Here is a 17501-nt window from a genome sequence, read left to right on the forward strand (position 1 = left end):
TGGTGAGTTTGAATCTGGTGAGCATGGTGGCTCACCTGGTGAGTTTGAATCAGGTGAGGATGGTGGCTCACCTGGTGAGTTTGAATCTGGTGAGGATGGTGGCTCACCTGGTGAGTTTGAATCTGGTGAGGATGGTGGCTCACCTGGTGAGTTTGAATCTGGTGAGGATGGTGACTCACCTGGTGAGTTTGAATCTGGTGAGGACAGTTGCTCACCTGGTGAGTTTGAATCTGAAGAGGATGGTGGCTCACCTGGTGAGTTTGAATCTGGTGAGGATGGTGGCTCACCTGGTGAGTTTGAATCTGGTGAGGATGGTGGCTCACCTGGTGAGTTTGAATCTGGTGAGGACTGTGGCTCACCTGGTGAGTTTGAATCTGGTGAGGAGAGTGACTCACCTGGTGAGTTTGAATCTGGTAAGGTCATTGGCTCACCTGGTGAGTTTGAATCTGGTGAGGACTGTGACTCACCTGGTGAGTTTGAATCTGGTGAGGACGGTGGCTCACCTGGTGAGTTTGAATCTGGTGAGGATGGTGGCTCACCTGGTGAGTTTGAATCTAGTGAAGATGGTGGCTCATCTGGTGAGTTTGAATCTGGTGAGGATGGTGGCTCACCTGGTGAGTTTGAATCTGGTGAGGATGGTGGCTCACTTGGTGAGTTTGAATCTGGTGACGATGGTGGCTCACCTGGTGAGTTTGAATCTGGTGAGGATGGTGGCTCACCTGGTGAGTTTGAATCTGGTAAGGTCAGTGGCTCACCTGGTGAGTTTGAATCTGGTGAGGATGGTGGCTCACCTGGTGAGTTTGAATCTGGTGAGGTCAGTGGCACACCTGGTGAGTTTGAATATGGTGAGGATGGTGGCTCACCTGGTGGCACACCTGGTGAGTTTGAATCTGGTGAGGATGGTTGCTCACCTGGTGAGTTTGAATCTGGTGAGGATGGTGACTCACCTGGTGAGTTTGAATCTGGTGAGGACAGTTGCTCACCTGGTGAGTTTGAATCTGGAGAGGATGGTGGCTCACCTGGTGAGTTTGTATCTGGTGAGGATGGTGACTCACCTGGTGAGTTTGAATCTGGTGAGGTCGGTGGCTGACCTGGTGAGTTTGAATTTGGTGAGGATGGTGACTCACCTGATGAGTTTGAATCTGGTGAGGTCATTGACTCACCTGGTGAGTTTGAATCTGGTGAGGTCGGTGGCTCACCTGGTGAGTTTGAATCTGGTGAGGATGGTGGCTCACCTGGTGAGTTTGAATCTGGTGAGGATGGTGGCTCACCTGGTGAGTTTGAATCTGGTGAGAGCTGTGGCTCACCTGGTGAGTTTGAATCTGGTGACGATGGTGGCTCACCTGGTGATTTTGAATCTGGTGATGATGGTGGCTCACTTGGTGAGTTTGAATCTGGTGAGGATGGTGGCTCACCTGGTGAGTTTGAATCTGGTGACGATGGTGGCTCACTTGGTGAGTTTGAATCTGGTGAGGATGGTGACTCACCTGGTGAGTTTGAATCTGGTGAGGACAGTTGCTCACCTGGTGAGTTTGAATCTGGTGAGGATGGTTGCTCACCTGGTGAGTTTGAATCTGGAGAGGATGGTGGCTCACCTGGTGAGTTTGTATCTGGTGAGGATGGTGACTCACCTGGTGAGTTTGAATCTGGTGAGGACGGTGACTCACCTGGTGAGTTTGAATCTGGTGAGGATGGTGACTCACCTGGTGAGTTTGAATCTCGTGAGGTCGGTGGCTGACCTGGTGAGTTTGAATTTGGTGAGGATGGTGACTCACCTGGTGAGTTTGAATCTGGTGAGGATGGTGGCTCACCTGGTGAGTTTGAATCTAGTGAAGATGGTGGATCATCTGGTGAGTTTGAATCTGGTGAGGATGGTGGCTCACCTGGTGAGTTTGAATCTGGTGAGGATGGTGGCTCACCTGGTGAGTTTGAATATGGTGAGGATGGTGGCTCCCATGGTGGCTCACCTGGTGAGTTTGAATCTGGTGAGGTCAGTGGCACACCTGGTGAGTTTGAATCTGGTGAAGACAGTGACTCACCTGGTGAGTTTGAATATGGTGAGGATGGTGGCTCACCTGGTGGCTCACCTGGTGAGTTTGAATCTGGTGAGGTTAGTGGCACACCTGGTGAGTTTGAATCTGGTGAGGATGGTGGCTCACTTGGTGAGTTTGAATCTGGTGAGGATGGTGACTCACCTGGTGAGTTTGAATCTGGTGAGGACAGTTGCTCACCTGGTGAGTTTGAATCTGGAGAGGATGCTGGCTCACCTGGTGAGTTTGTATCTGGTGAGGATGGTGACTCACCTGGTGAGTTTGAATCTGGTGAGGACGGTGACTCACCTGGTGAGTTTGAATCTGGTGAGGATGGTGACTCACCTATTGAGTTTGAATCTGGTGAGGTCGGTGGCTGACCTGGTGAGTTTGAATCTGGTGAGGATGGTGGCTCACCTAGTGTGTTTGAATCTGGTGAGAGCTGTGGCTCACCTGGTGAGTTTGAATCTGGTGAGGATGGTGGCTCACTTGGTGAGTTTGAATCTGGTGAGGATGGTGACTCACCTGGTGAGTTTGAATCTGGTGACGATGGTGGCTCACTTGGTGAGTTTGAATCTGGTGAGGATGGTGACTCACCTGGTGAGTTTGAATCTGGTGAGGACAGTTGCTCACCTGGTGAGTTTGAATCTGGTGAGGATGGTTGCTCACCTGGTGAGTTTGAATCTGGAGAGGATGGTGGCTCACCTGGTGAGTTTGTATCTGGTGAGGATGGTGACTCACCTGGTGAGTTTGAATCTGGTGAGGACGGTGACTCACCTGGTGAGTTTGAATCTGGTGAGGATGGTGACTCACCTGGTGAGTTTGAATCTCGTGAGGTCGGTGGCTGACCTGGTGAGTTTGAATTTGGTGAGGATGGTGACTCACCTGGTGAGTTTGAATCTGGTGAGGATGGTGGCTCACCTGGTGAGTTTGAATCTAGTGAAGATGGTGGATCATCTGGTGAGTTTGAATCTGGTGAGGATGGTGGCTCACCTGGTGAGTTTGAATCTGGTGAGGATGGTGGCTCACCTGGTGAGTTTGAATATGGTGAGGATGGTGGCTCCCATGGTGGCTCACCTGGTGAGTTTGAATCTGGTGAGGTCAGTGGCACACCTGGTGAGTTTGAATCTGGTGAAGACAGTGACTCACCTGGTGAGTTTGAATATGGTGAGGATGGTGGCTCACCTGGTGGCTCACCTGGTGAGTTTGAATCTGGTGAGGTTAGTGGCACACCTGGTGAGTTTGAATCTGGTGAGGATGGTGGCTCACTTGGTGAGTTTGAATCTGGTGAGGATGGTGACTCACCTGGTGAGTTTGAATCTGGTGAGGACAGTTGCTCACCTGGTGAGTTTGAATCTGGAGAGGATGCTGGCTCACCTGGTGAGTTTGTATCTGGTGAGGATGGTGACTCACCTGGTGAGTTTGAATCTGGTGAGGACGGTGACTCACCTGGTGAGTTTGAATCTGGTGAGGATGGTGACTCACCTATTGAGTTTGAATCTGGTGAGGTCGGTGGCTGACCTGGTGAGTTTGAATCTGGTGAGGATGGTGGCTCACCTAGTGTGTTTGAATCTGGTGAGAGCTGTGGCTCACCTGGTGAGTTTGAATCTGGTGAGGATGGTGGCTCACCTGGTGAGTTTGAATCTGGTGAGGATGGTGACTCACCTGGTGAGTTTGAATCTGATGAGTATGGTGGCTCACCTGGTGAGTTTGAATCTGGTGAGGATGGTGACTCACCTGGTGAGTTTGAATCTGGTAAGGTCAGTGGCTCACCTGGTGAGTTTGAATCTGGTGAGGATGGTGACTCACCTGGTGAGTTTGAATCTGGTAAGGTCAGTGGCTCACCTGGTGAGTTTGAATCTGGTGAGTATGGTGGCTCACCTGGTGAGTTTGAATCTGGTAAGGTCAGTGGCTCACCTGGTGAGTTTGAATCTGGTGAGGACTGTGACTCACCTGGTGAGCTTCTGCAGTTTGAATCTCATGAAGATGGCAGGACCCTTGTTGAAGTTCATGCCCAGGTAGAAGAAAGTGGGGTCCTTTTGGTCACTGACCGGAGCGCACGTATGGATGGGCTGATCAAGGAAATCAAACACCATGACAATCAATAATAATAACAACAACGACAAAATACAGGGGACTCCTCTGCTTTCGCACATCCGACTTATGAACATTCAGAGATATGAACAAACCCTGGTCCCGTATGGTCCAGTGGAAGCCTGTTGGGACCGAAAGTCGTAAATTAAAAAAACGGTGGTCGTGGCATCTACATCTGCAGAACGTGAAGAACCAGTGGCAGCTACATCTGCAGAACGTGAAGAACCAGTGGCATCTACATCTGCAGAACGTGAAGAACCAGTGGCATCCACATCTGAAGAACGTTAAGAACCAGTGGCATCTACATCTGCAGAACGTGAAGAACCAGTGGCATCTACATCTGAAGAACGTTAAGAACCAGTGGCATCTACATCTGCAGAACGTGAAGAACCAGTGGCATCTACATCTGCAGAATGTGGAGAACCAGTGGCATCTACATCTGCAGAACGTAAAGGACCAGTGGCATCTACATCTGCAGAACGTGAAGGACCAGTGGCATCTACATCTGCAGAATGTGGAGAACCAGTGGCATCTACATCTGCAGAACGTGAAGAACCAGTGGCATCTACATCTGCAGAACGTGAAGAACCAGTGGCATCTACATCTGCAGAACGTGAAGAACCAGTGGCATCTACATCTGCAGAACGTGAAGAACCAGTGGCATCTACATCTGAAGAGCATGAAGAACCAGTGGCATCTACATCTGAAGAATGTGAAGAACCAGTGGCATCTACATCTGAAGAACGTGAAGAACCAGTGGCATCTACATCTGAAGAACGTGAAGAACCAGTGGCATCTACATCTGAAGAACGTGAAGAACAGGTGGCATCTACATCTGAAGAACGTGAAGAACCAGTGGCATCTACATCTGAAGAACGTGAAGAACCAGTGGCATCTACATCTGCAGAACAAGTGGCATCTAAATCTGCAGAACGTGAAGAACCAGTGGCATCTACATCTGCAGAATGTGAAGAACCAGTGGCATCTACATCTGAAGAACGTGAAGAACCAGTGGCATCTGCATCTGCAGAACAAGTGGCATCTAAATCTGCAGAACGTGAAGAACCAGTGGCATCTACATCCGCAGAATGTGAAGAACCAATGACGTCTACGTCTACAAAACGTGAAGAACCAGTGGCATCTACATCTGCAGAACGTGAAGAACCAGTGGCATCTACATCTGCAGAACGTGAAGAACCAGTGGCATCTACATCTGCAGAACGTGAAGAACCAGTGGCATCTACATCTGCAGAACGTGAAGAACCAGTGGCATCTACATCTGCAGAACGTGAAGAACCAGTGGCATCTACATCTGCAGAACGTGAAGAACCAGTGGCATCTACATCCGCAGAATGTGAAGAACCAATGACGTCTACGTCTACAAAACGTGAAGAACCAGTGGCATCTATATCTGCAGATCGTGAAGAACCAGTGGCATCTACATCTGCAGAACGTGAAGAACCAGTGGCATCTACATCTACAGAACGTGAAGAACCAGTGGCATCTACATCTGCAGAACGTGAAGAATCAGTGGCATCTACATCTGCAGAACGTGAAGAACCAGTGGCATCTACGTCTACAAAACGTGAAGAACCAGTGGCATCTACATCTACAGAACGTGAAGAACCAGTGGCATCTACATCTACAGAACGTGAAGAACCAGTGGCATCTACGTCTACAGAACGTGAAGAACCAGTGGCATCTACATGTGCAGAACCAGTGGCATCTACATCTGCAGAACGTGAAGAACCAGTGGCATCTACATCTACAGAACGTGAAGAACCAGTGGCATCTACGTCTACAGAACGTGAAGAACCAGTGGCATCTACATGTGCAGAACCAGTGGCATCTACATGTGCAGAACGTGAAGAACCAGTGGCATCTACATCTACAGAACGTGAAGAACCAGTGGCATCTACGTCTACAGAACGTGAAGAACCAGTGGCATCTACATGTGCAGAACCAGTGGCATCTGCATGTGCAGAATGTGAAGAACCAGTGGCATTTACATCTACAGAACGTGAAGAACCAGTGGCATCTACATCTACAGAACATGAAGAACCAGTGGCATCTACATCTGCAGAACAAGTGGCATCTACATCTGCAGAACGTGAAGAACCAGTGGCATCTACATCTACAGAACGTGAAGAACCGGTGGCATCTACATCTGAAGAACGTGAAGAACCAGTGGCATCTACATCTGCAGAACCAGTGGCATCTAAATCTGAAGAACGTGAAGAACCATTGGCATCTACATCTGCAGAATGTGCAGAACCAGTGGCATCTACATCTACAGAACTTGAAGAACCAGTGGCATCTACATCTGCAGAACGTGAAGAACCAGTGGCATCTACATCTGCAGAACATGAAGAACCAGTGGCATCTACATCTGAAGAACGTGAAGAACCAGTGGCATCTACATCTGAAGAACGTGAAGAACTAGTGGCATCTACATCTGCAGAACGTGAAGAATCAGTGACATCTACATCTGAAGAACGTGAAGAACCAGTGGCATCTACATCTGCAGAACGTGAAGAACCAGTGGCATCTACATCCGCAGAATGTGAAGAACCAGTTGCATCTACATCTGCAGAACATGAAGAATCAGTGGCATCTATATCTGCAGAACGTGAAGAACCAGTGACATCTACATCTGCATAATTTGAAGAAGCAGTGGCATCCACATCTGCAGAACGTGAAGAACCAGTGGCATCTACGTCTACAAAACGTGAAGAACCAGTGGCATCTACATCTACAGAACGTGAAGAACCAGTGGCATCTACATCTACAGAACGTGAAGAACCAGTGGCAGCTACATCTGCAGAACGTGAAGAACCAGTGGCATCTACATCTGCAGAACGTGAAGAACCAGTGGCATCCACATCTGAAGAACGTGACGAACCAGTGGCATCTACATCTGAAGAACGTTAAGAACCAGTGGCATCTACATCTGAAGAACGTGAAGAACCAGCGGCATCTACATCTGCAGAACATGAAGAACCAGTGGCATCTACATCTGAAGAACGTGAAGAACCAGTGACATCTACATCTGAAGAACGTGACGAACCAGTGGCATCTACATCTGCAGAACGTGAAGAATCAGTGACATCTACATCTGAAGAACGTGAAGAACCAGTGGCATCTAAATCTACAGAACGTGAAGAACCAGTGGCATCTACATCTGCAGAAAGTGAAGAACCAGTGGCATCTAAATCTGCATAACGTGAAGAACCAGTGGCATCTACATCCGCAGAACGTGAAGAACCAGTGGCATCTACATCTGCAGAACATGAAGAACCAGTGGCATCTACATCTGCAGAACGTGAAGAACCAGTGGCATCTACATCTGCAGAACGTGAAGAACCAGTGGCATCTACGTCTACAAAACGTGAAGAACCAGTGGCATCTACATCTACAGAACGTGAAGAACCAGTGGCATCTACATCCGCAGAATGTGAAGAACCAATGGCATCTACGTCTACAAAACGTGAAGAACCAGTGGCATCTACATCTGCAGAACGTGAAGAACCAATGGCATCTACGTCTACAAAACGTGAAGAACCAGTGGCATCTACATCTGCAGAACGTGAAGAACCAATGGCATCTACGTCTACAAAACGTGAAGAACCAGTGGCATCTACATCTGCAGAACGTGAAGAACCAGTGGCATTTACATCTGCAAAACGTGAAGAACCAGTGGCATCTACATCTGCAGAACGTGAAGAACCAGTGGCATCTACATCTACAGAACGTAAAGAACCAGTGGCATCTACATGTGCAGAACGTGAAGAACCAGTGGCATCTACATCTGCAGAACATTAAGAACCAGTGGCATCTACATCTACAGAACGTGGAGAAACAGTGGCATCTACATCTGCAGAACGTGAAGAACCAGTGGCATCTACATGTGCAGAATGTGAAGAACCAGTGGCATCTACATCTACAGAATGTGAAGAACCAGTGGCATCTACATCTGCAGAACGTGAAGAACCAGTGGCATCTACATCCGCAGAATGTGAGGAACCAGTTGCATCTACATCTGCAGAACATGAAGAATCAGTGGCATCTATATCTGCAGAACGTGAAGAACCAGTGGCATCTACAACTGCATAATTTGAAGAAGCAGTGGCATCTACATCTGCAGAACGTGAAGAACCAGTGGCATCTACGTCTACAAAACGTGAAGAACCAGTGGCATCTACATCTGCAGAACGTGAAGAACCAGTGGCATCTACATCTGCAGAACGTGAAGAACCAGTGGCATCTACCTCTGCAGAATGTGGAGAACCAGTGGCATCTACATGTGCAGAATGTGAAGAACCAGTGGCATCTACATCTACAGAACGTGAAGAACCAGTGGCATCTACATCTGAAGAACGTGAAGAACCAGTGGCATCTACATCTGCAGAACAAGTGGCATCTAAATCTGCAGAACGTGAAGAACCAGTGGCATCTACATCCGCAGAATGTGAAGAACGAATGACGTCTACGTCTACAAAACGTGAAGAACCAGTGGCATCTACATCTGCAGAACGTGAAGAACCAGTGGCATCTACATGTGCAGAATGTGAAGAACCAGTGGCATCTACATCTACAGAACGTGAAGAACCAGTGGCATCTACATCTGCAGAACGTGAAGAACCACCGGCATCTACATCTGCAGAACGTGAAGAACCAGTGGCATCTACATCTGCAGAATGTGGAGAACCAGTGGCATCTACATCTGCAGAACGTTAAGAACCAGTGGCATCTACATCTACAGAACGTGAAGAACCAGTGGCATCTACATCCGCAGAATGTGAAGAACCAATGGCATCTACATCTACAAAACGTGAAGAACCAGTGGCATCTACATCTGCAGAACGTGAATAACCAGTGGCATCTACATCTGCAGAACGTGAAGAACCAGTGGCATCTACATGTGCAGAATGTGAAGAACCAGTGGCATCTACATCTGCAGAACGTGAAGAACCAGTGTCATCTACATCTACAGAACGTGAAGAACCAGTGGCATCTACATCTGCAGAACGTGAAGAACCAGTGGCATCTACATCTGCAGAATGTGGAGAACCAGTGGCATCTACATCTGCAGAACGTAAATAACCAGTGGCATCTACATCTGCAGAACTTGAAGAACCAGTGGCATCTACATCTACAGAACGTAAAGAACCAGTGGCATCTACATCTACAGAACTTGAAAAACCAGTGGCATCTACATCTGCAGAACGTGAAGAACCAGTGGCATCTACATCTGCAGAACGTGAAGAACCAGCGGCATCTACATCTGCAGAACGTGAAGAACCAGTGGCATCTACATCTGCAGAACGTGAAGAACCAGTGGCATCTACATCTGCAGACCGTGAAGAACCAGTGGCATCTACAGCTACAGAACGTGAAGAACCAGTGGCATCTACATCTGCAGAACGTAAAGAACCAGTGGCATCTACATCTGCAGACCGTGAAGAACCAGTGGCATCTACATCTACAGAACGTGAAGAACCAGTGGCATTTACATCTGCAGAACGTGAAGAACCAGTGGCATCTACATCTGCAGAACGTGAAGAACCAGTGGCATCTACATCTGCAGAACGTGAAGAACCAGTGGCATCTACATCCGCAGAATGTGAAGAACCAATGGCATCTACGTCTACAAAACGTGAAGAACCAGTGGCATCTACATCTACAGAACGTGAAGAACCAGTGGCATCTACATCTACAGAACGTGAAGAACCAGTGGCAGCTACATCTGCAGAACGTGAAGAACCAGTGGCATCTACATCTGCAGAACGTGAAGAACCAGTGGCATCTACATCTGCAGAACGTAAATAACCAGTGGCATCTACATCTGCAGAACTTGAAGAACCAGTGGCATCTACATCTACAGAACGTAAAGAACCAGTGGCATCTACATCTACAGAACTTGAAGAACCAGTGGCATCTACATCTGCAGAACGTGAAGAACCAGTGGTATCTACATCTGCAGAACGTGAAGAACCAGCGGCATCTACATCTGCAGAACGTGAAGAACCAGTGGCATCTACATCTGCAGAACGTGAAGAACCAGTGGCATCTACATCTGCAGAACGTGAAGAATCAGTGACATCTACATCTGAAGAACGTGAAGAACCAGTGGCATCTACATCTGCAGAACGTGAAGAACCAGTGGCATCTACATCCGCAGAATGTGAAGAACCAGTTGCATCTACATCTGCAGAACATGAAGAATCAGTGGCATCTATATCTGCAGAACGTGAAGAACCAGTGGCATCTACATCTGCATAATTTGAAGAAGCAGTGGCATCTACATCTGCAGAATGTGAAGAACCAGTGGCATCCACGTCTACAAAACGTGAAGAACCAGTGGCATCTACATCTACAGAACGTGAAGAACCAGTGGCATCTACATCTACAGAACGTGAAGAACCAGTGGCAGCTACATCTGCAGAACGTGAAGAACCAGTGGCATCTACATCTGCAGAACGTGAAAAACCAGTGGCATCTACATCTGCAGAACATTAAGAACCAGTGGCATCTACATCTGAAGAACGTGAAGAACCAGTGGCATCTACATCTGAAGAACGTGAAGAACCAGTGGCATCTACATCTGCAGAAAGTGAAGAACCAGTGGCATCTACATCTGCAGAACCAGTGGCATCTAAATCTACAGAACGTGAAGAACCAGTGGCATCTACATCTGCAGAAAGTGAAGAACCAGTGGCATCTAAATCTGCAGAACGTGAAGAACCAGTGGCATCTACATCCGCAGAACGTGAAGAACCAGTGGCATCTACATCTGCAGAACATGAAGAACCAGTGGCATCTACATCTGCAGAACGTGAAGAACCAGTGGCATCTATATGTGCAGAACGTGAAGAACCAGTGGCATCTACGTCTACAAAACGTGAAGAACCAGTGGCATCTACATCTACAGAACGTGAAGAACCAGTGGCATCTACATCCGCAGAATGTGAAGAACCAATGGCATCTACGTCTACAAAACGTGAAGAACCAGTGGCATCTACATCTGCAGAACGTGAAGAACCAATGGCATCTACGTCTACAAAACGTGAAGAACCAGTGGCATCTACATCTGCAGAACGTGAAGAACCAATGGCATCTACGTCTACAAAACGTGAAGAACCAGTGGCATCTACATCTGCAGAACGTGAAGAAACAGTGGCATTTACATCTGCAAAACGTGAAGAACCAGTGGCATCTACATCTGCAGAACGTGAAGAACCAGTGGCATCTACATCTACAGAACGTAAAGAACCAGTGGCATCTACATGTGCAGAACGTGAAGAACCAGTGGCATCTACATCTGCAGAACATTAAGAACCAGTGGCATCTACATCTACAGAACGTGGAGAAACAGTGGCATCTACATCTGCAGAACGTGAAGAACCAGTGGCATCTACATGTGCAGAATGTGAAGAACCAGTGGCATCTACATCTACAGAATGTGAAGAACCAGTGGCATCTACATCTGCAGAACGTGAAGAACCAGTGGCATCTACATCCGCAGAATGTGAGGAACCAGTTGCATCTACATCTGCAGAACATGAAGAATCAGTGGCATCTATATCTGCAGAACGTGAAGAACCAGTGGCATCTACATCTGCATAATTTGAAGAAGCAGTGGCATCTACATCTGCAGAACGTGAAGAACCAGTGGCATCTACGTCTACAAAACGTGAAGAACCAGTGGCATCTACATCTGCAGAACGTGAAGAACCAGTGGCATCTACATCTGCAGAACGTGAAGAACCAGTGGCATCTACCTCTGCAGAATGTGGAGAACCAGTGGCATCTACATGTGCAGAATGTGAAGAACCAGTGGCATCTACATCTACAGAACGTGAAGAACCAGTGGCATCTACATCTGCAGAACATTAAGAACCAGTGGCATCTACATCTGCAGAACGTGAAGAACCAGTGGCATCTACATGTGCAGAATGTGAAGAACCAGTGGCATCTACATCTACAGAATGTGAAGAACCAGTGGCATCTACATCTGCAGAACGTGAAGAACCAGTGGCATCTACATCCGCAGAATGTGAGGAACCAGTTGCATCTACATCTGCAGAACATGAAGAATCAGTGGCATCTATATCTGCAGAACGTGAAGAACCAGTGGCATCTACATCTGCATAATTTGAAGAAGCAGTGGCATCTACATCTGCAGAACGTGAAGAACCAGTGGCATCTACGTCTACAAAACGTGAAGAACCAGTGGCATCTACATCTGCAGAACGTGAAGAACCAGTGGCATCTACATCTGCAGAACGTGAAGAACCAGTGGCATCTACCTCTGCAGAATGTGGAGAACCAGTGGCATCTACATGTGCAGAATGTGAAGAACCAGTGGCATCTACATCTACAGAACGTGAAGAACCAGTGGCATCTACATCTGCAGAACGTGAAGAACCAGTGGCATCTACATCTATAGAATGTGAAGAACCAGTGGCATCTACATCTGCAGAACGTGAAGAACCAGTGGCATCTACATCCGCAGAATGTGAGGAACCAGTTGCATCTACATCTGCAGAACATGAAGAATCAGTGGCATCTATATCTGCAGAACGTGAAGAACCAGTGGCATCTACATCTGCATAATTTGAAGAAGCAGTGGCATCTACATCTGCAGAACGTGAAGAACCAGTGGCATCTACGTCTACAAAACGTGAAGAACCAGTGGCATCTACATCTGCAGAACGTGAAGAACCAGTGGCATCTACATCTGCAGAACGTGAAGAACCAGTGGCATCTACCTCTGCAGAATGTGGAGAACCAGTGGCATCTACATGTGCAGAATGTGAAGAACCAGTGGCATCTACATCTACAGAACGTGAAGAACCAGTGGCATCTACATCTGCAGAACATTAAGAACCAGTGGCATCTACATCTGCAGAACGTGAAGAACCAGTGGCATCTACATGTGCAGAATGTGAAGAACCAGTGGCATCTACATCTACAGAATGTGAAGAACCAGTGGCATCTACATCTGCAGAACGTGAAGAACCAGTGGCATCTACATCCGCAGAATGTGAGGAACCAGTTGCATCTACATCTGCAGAACATGAAGAATCAGTGGCATCTATATCTGCAGAACGTGAAGAACCAGTGGCATCTACATCTGCATAATTTGAAGAAGCAGTGGCATCTACATCTGCAGACCGTGAAGAACCAGTGGCATCTACGTCTACAAAACGTGAAGAACCAGTGGCATCTACATCTGCAGAACGTGAAGAACCAGTGGCATCTACATCTGCAGAACGTGAAGAACCAGTGGCATCTACCTCTGCAAAATGTGGAGAACCAGTGGCATCTACATGTGCAGAATGTGAAGAACCAGTGGCATCTACATCTACAGAACGTGAAGAACCAGTGGCATCTACATCTGAAGAACGTGAAGAACCAGTGGCATCTACATCTGCAGAACAAGTGGCATCTAAATCTGCAGAACGTGAAGAACCAGTGGCATCTACATCCGCAGAATGTGAAGAACGAATGACGTCTACGTCTACAAAACGTGAAGAACCAGTGGCATCTACATCTGCAGAACGTGAAGAACCAGTGGCATCTACATGTGCAGAATGTGAAGAACCAGTGGCATCTACATCTACAGAACGTGAAGAACCAGTGGCATCTACATCTGCAGAACGTGAAGAACCAGTGGCATCTACATCTGCAGAACGTGAAGAACCAGTGGCATCTACATCTGCAGAATGTGGAGAACCAGTGGCATCTACATCTGCAGAACGTTAAGAACCAGTGGCATCTACATCTACAGAACGTGAAGAACCAGTGGCATCTACATCCGCAGAATGTGAAGAACCAATGGCATCTACATCTACAAAACGTGAAGAACCAGTGGCATCTACATCTGCAGAACGTGAAGAACCAGTGGCATCTACATGTGCAGAATGTGAAGAACCAGTGGCATCTACATCTGCAGAACGTGAAGAACCAGTGTCATCTACATCTACAGAACGGGAAGAACCAGTGGCATCTACATCTGCAGAACGTGAAGAACCAGTGGCATCTACATCTGCAGAATGTGGAGAACCAGTGGCATCTACATCTGCAGAACGTAAATAACCAGTGGCATCTACATCTGCAGAACTTGAAGAACCAGTGGCATCTACATCTACAGAACGTAAAGAACCAGTGGCATCTACATCTACAGAACTTGAAGAACCAGTGGCATCTACATCTGCAGAACGTGAAGAACCAGTGGCATCTACATCTGCAGAACGTGAAGAACCAGCGGCATCTACATCTGCAGAACGTGAAGAACCAGTGGCATCTACATCTGCAGAACGTGAAGAACCAGTGGCATCTACATCTGCAGACCGTGAAGAACCAGTGGCATCTACAGTTACAGAACGTGAAGAACCAGTGGCATCTACATCTGCAGAACGTAAAGAACCAGTGGCATCTACATCTGCAGACCGTGAAGAACCAGTGGCATCTACATCTACAGAACGTGAAGAACCAGTGGCATTTACATCTGCAGAACGTGAAGAACCAGTGGCATCTACATCTGCAGAACGTGAAGAACCAGTGGCATCTACATCTGCAGAACGTGAAGAACCAGTGGCATCTACATCCGCAGAATGTGAAGAACCAATGGCATCTACATCTGCAGAACAAGTGGCATCTAAATCTGCAGAACGTGAAGAACCAGTGGCATCTACATCCGCAGAATGTGAAGAACGAATGACGTCTACGTCTACAAAACGTGAAGAACCAGTGGCATCTACATCTGCAGAACGTTAAGAACCAGTGGCATCTACATGTGCAGAATGTGAAGAACCAGTGGCATCTACATCTACAGAACGTGAAGAACCAGTGGCATCTACATCTGCAGAACGTGAAGAACCAGTGGCATCTACATCTGCAGAACGTGAAGAACCAGTGGCATCTACATCTGCAGAACTTGAAGAACCAGTGGCATCTACATCTGCAGAACGTGAAGAACCAGTGGCATCTACATCCGCAGAATGTGAAGAACCAATGGCATCTACGTCTACAAAACGTGAAGAACCAGTGGCATCTACATCTACAGAACGTGAAGAACCAGTGGCATCTACATCTACAGAACGTGAAGAACCAGTGGCAGCTACATCTGCAGAACGTGAAGAACCAGTGGCATCTACATCTGCAGAACGTGAAGAACCAGTGGCATCTACATCTGCAGAACGTAAATAACCAGTGGCATCTACATCTGCAGAACTTGAAGAACCAGTGGCATTTATATCTACAGAACGTAAAGAACCAGTGGCATCTACATCTACAGAACTTGAAGAACCAGTGGCATCTACATCTGCAGAACGTGAAGAACCAGTGGCATCTACATCTGCAGAACGTGAAGAACCAGCGGCATCTACATCTGCAGAACGTGAAGAACCAGTGGCATCTACATCTGCAGAACGTGAAGAACCAGTGGCATCTACATCTGCAGAACGTGAAGAATCAGTGACATCTACATCTGAAGAACGTGACGAACCAGTGGCATCTACATCTGCAGAACGTGAAGAACCAGTGGCATCTACATCCGCAGAATGTGAAGAACCAGTTGCATCTACATCTGCAGAACATGAAGAATCAGTGGCATCTATATCTGCAGAACGTGAAGAACCAGTGGCATCTACATCTGCATAATTTGAAGAAGCAGTGGCATCTACATCTGCAGAATGTGAAGAACCAGTGGCATCCACGTCTACAAAACGTGAAGAACCAGTGGCATCTACATCTACAGAACGTGAAGAACCAGTGGCATCTACATCTACAGAACGTGAAGAACCAGTGGCAGCTACATCTGCAGAACGTGAAGAACCAGTGGCATCTACATCTGCAGAACGTGAAAAACCAGTGGCATCTACATCTGCAGAACATTAAGAACCAGTGGCATCTACATCTGAAGAACGTGAAGAACCAGTGGCATCTACATCTGAAGAACGTGAAGAACCAGTGGCATCTACATCTGCAGAAAGTGAAGAACCAGTGGCATCTACATCTGCAGAACCAGTGGCATCTAAATCTACAGAACGTGAAGAACCAGTGGCATCTACATCTGCAGAAAGTGAAGAACCAGTGGCATCTAAATCTGCAGAACGTGAAGAACCAGTGGCATCTACATCCGCAGAACGTGAAGAACCAGTGGCATCTACATCTGCAGAACATGAAGAACCAGTGGCATCTACATCTGCAGAACGTGAAGAACCAGTGGCATCTACATCTACAGAACGTAAAGAACCAGTGGCATCTACATCTACAGAACTTGAAGAACCAGTGGCATCTACATCTACAGAACGTGAAGAACCAGTGGCATCTACATCCGCAGAATGTGAAGAACCAATAGCATCTACGTCTACAAAACGTGAAGAACCAGTGGCATCTACATCTGCAGAACGTGAAGAACCAATGGCATCTACGTCTACAAAACGTGAAGAACCAGTGGCATCTACATCTGCAGAACGTGAAGAACCAATGGCATCTACGTCTACAAAACGTGAAGAACCAGTGGCATCTACATCTGCAGAACGTGAAGAACCAGTGGCATTTACATCTGCAAAACGTGAAGAACCAGTGGCATCTACATCTGCAGAACGTGAAGAACCAGTGGCATCTACATCTACAGAACGTGAAGAACCAGTGGCATCTACATCTGCAGAACATTAAGAACCAGTGGCATCTACATCTACAGAACGTGGAGAAACAGTGGCATCTACATCTGCAGAACGTGAAGAACCAGTGGCATCTACATGTGCAGAATGTGAAGAACCAGTGGCATCTACATCTACAGAATGTGAAGAACCAGTGGCATCTACATCTGCAGAACGTGAAGAACCAGTGGCATCTACATCCGCAGAATGTGAGGAACCAGTTGCATCTACATCTGCAGAACATGAAGAATCAGTGGCATCTATATCTGCAGAACGTGAAGAACCAGTGGCATCTACATCTGCATAATTTGAAGAAGCAGTGGCATCTACATCTGCAGAACGTGAAGAACCAGTGGCATCTACGTCTACAAAACGTGAAGAACCAGTGGCATCTACATCTGCAGAACGTGAAGAACCAGTGGCATCTACATCTGCAGAACGTGAAGAACCAGTGGCATCTACATCTGCAGAATGTGAAGAACCAGTGGCATCCACGTCTACAAAACGTGAAGAACCAGTGGCATCTACATCTACAGAACGTGAAGAACCAGTGGCATCTACATCTACAGAACGTGAAGAACCAGTGGCAGCTACATCTGCAGAACGTGAAGAACCAGTGGCATCTACATCTGCAGAACGTGAAAAACCAGTGGCATCTACATCTGCAGAACATTAAGAACCAGTGGCATCTACATCTGAAGAACGT

The 17501-nt window shown here is 47.3% G+C and overlaps 2 protein-coding genes across 6 annotated transcripts in view; both read right to left on the bottom strand.

Moving 5' to 3' along the window:
* The window catches only part of LOC116937743 (ankyrin repeat domain-containing protein 49), a 390193-nt gene that overhangs the window by 144464 nt on the left and 228228 nt on the right, over window positions 1–17501 (bottom strand). The gene's annotated exons all lie outside the window — the stretch shown is intronic.
* LOC142907979 (vitamin K-dependent protein S-like) overlaps window positions 1–17501 on the bottom strand; it is a 147948-nt gene that overhangs the window by 47723 nt on the left and 82724 nt on the right. For both annotated transcript variants that reach the window (XM_076058052.1, XM_076058051.1), the window contains one exon: window positions 3984–4102. In XM_076058052.1, the coding sequence (XP_075914167.1) occupies window positions 3984–4102 (119 nt within the window). The remainder of the gene's footprint in view (window positions 1–3983; window positions 4103–17501) is intronic.

The sequence above is a fragment of the Petromyzon marinus genome (genome assembly GCF_048934315.1).
Source record: "Petromyzon marinus isolate PM22_M1 ecotype Great Lakes invasive population chromosome 67 unlocalized genomic scaffold, UKy_Petmar_22M1.pri1.0 chr67_unloc.6, whole genome shotgun sequence".
NCBI lineage: Eukaryota > Metazoa > Chordata > Hyperoartia > Petromyzontiformes > Petromyzontidae > Petromyzon > Petromyzon marinus.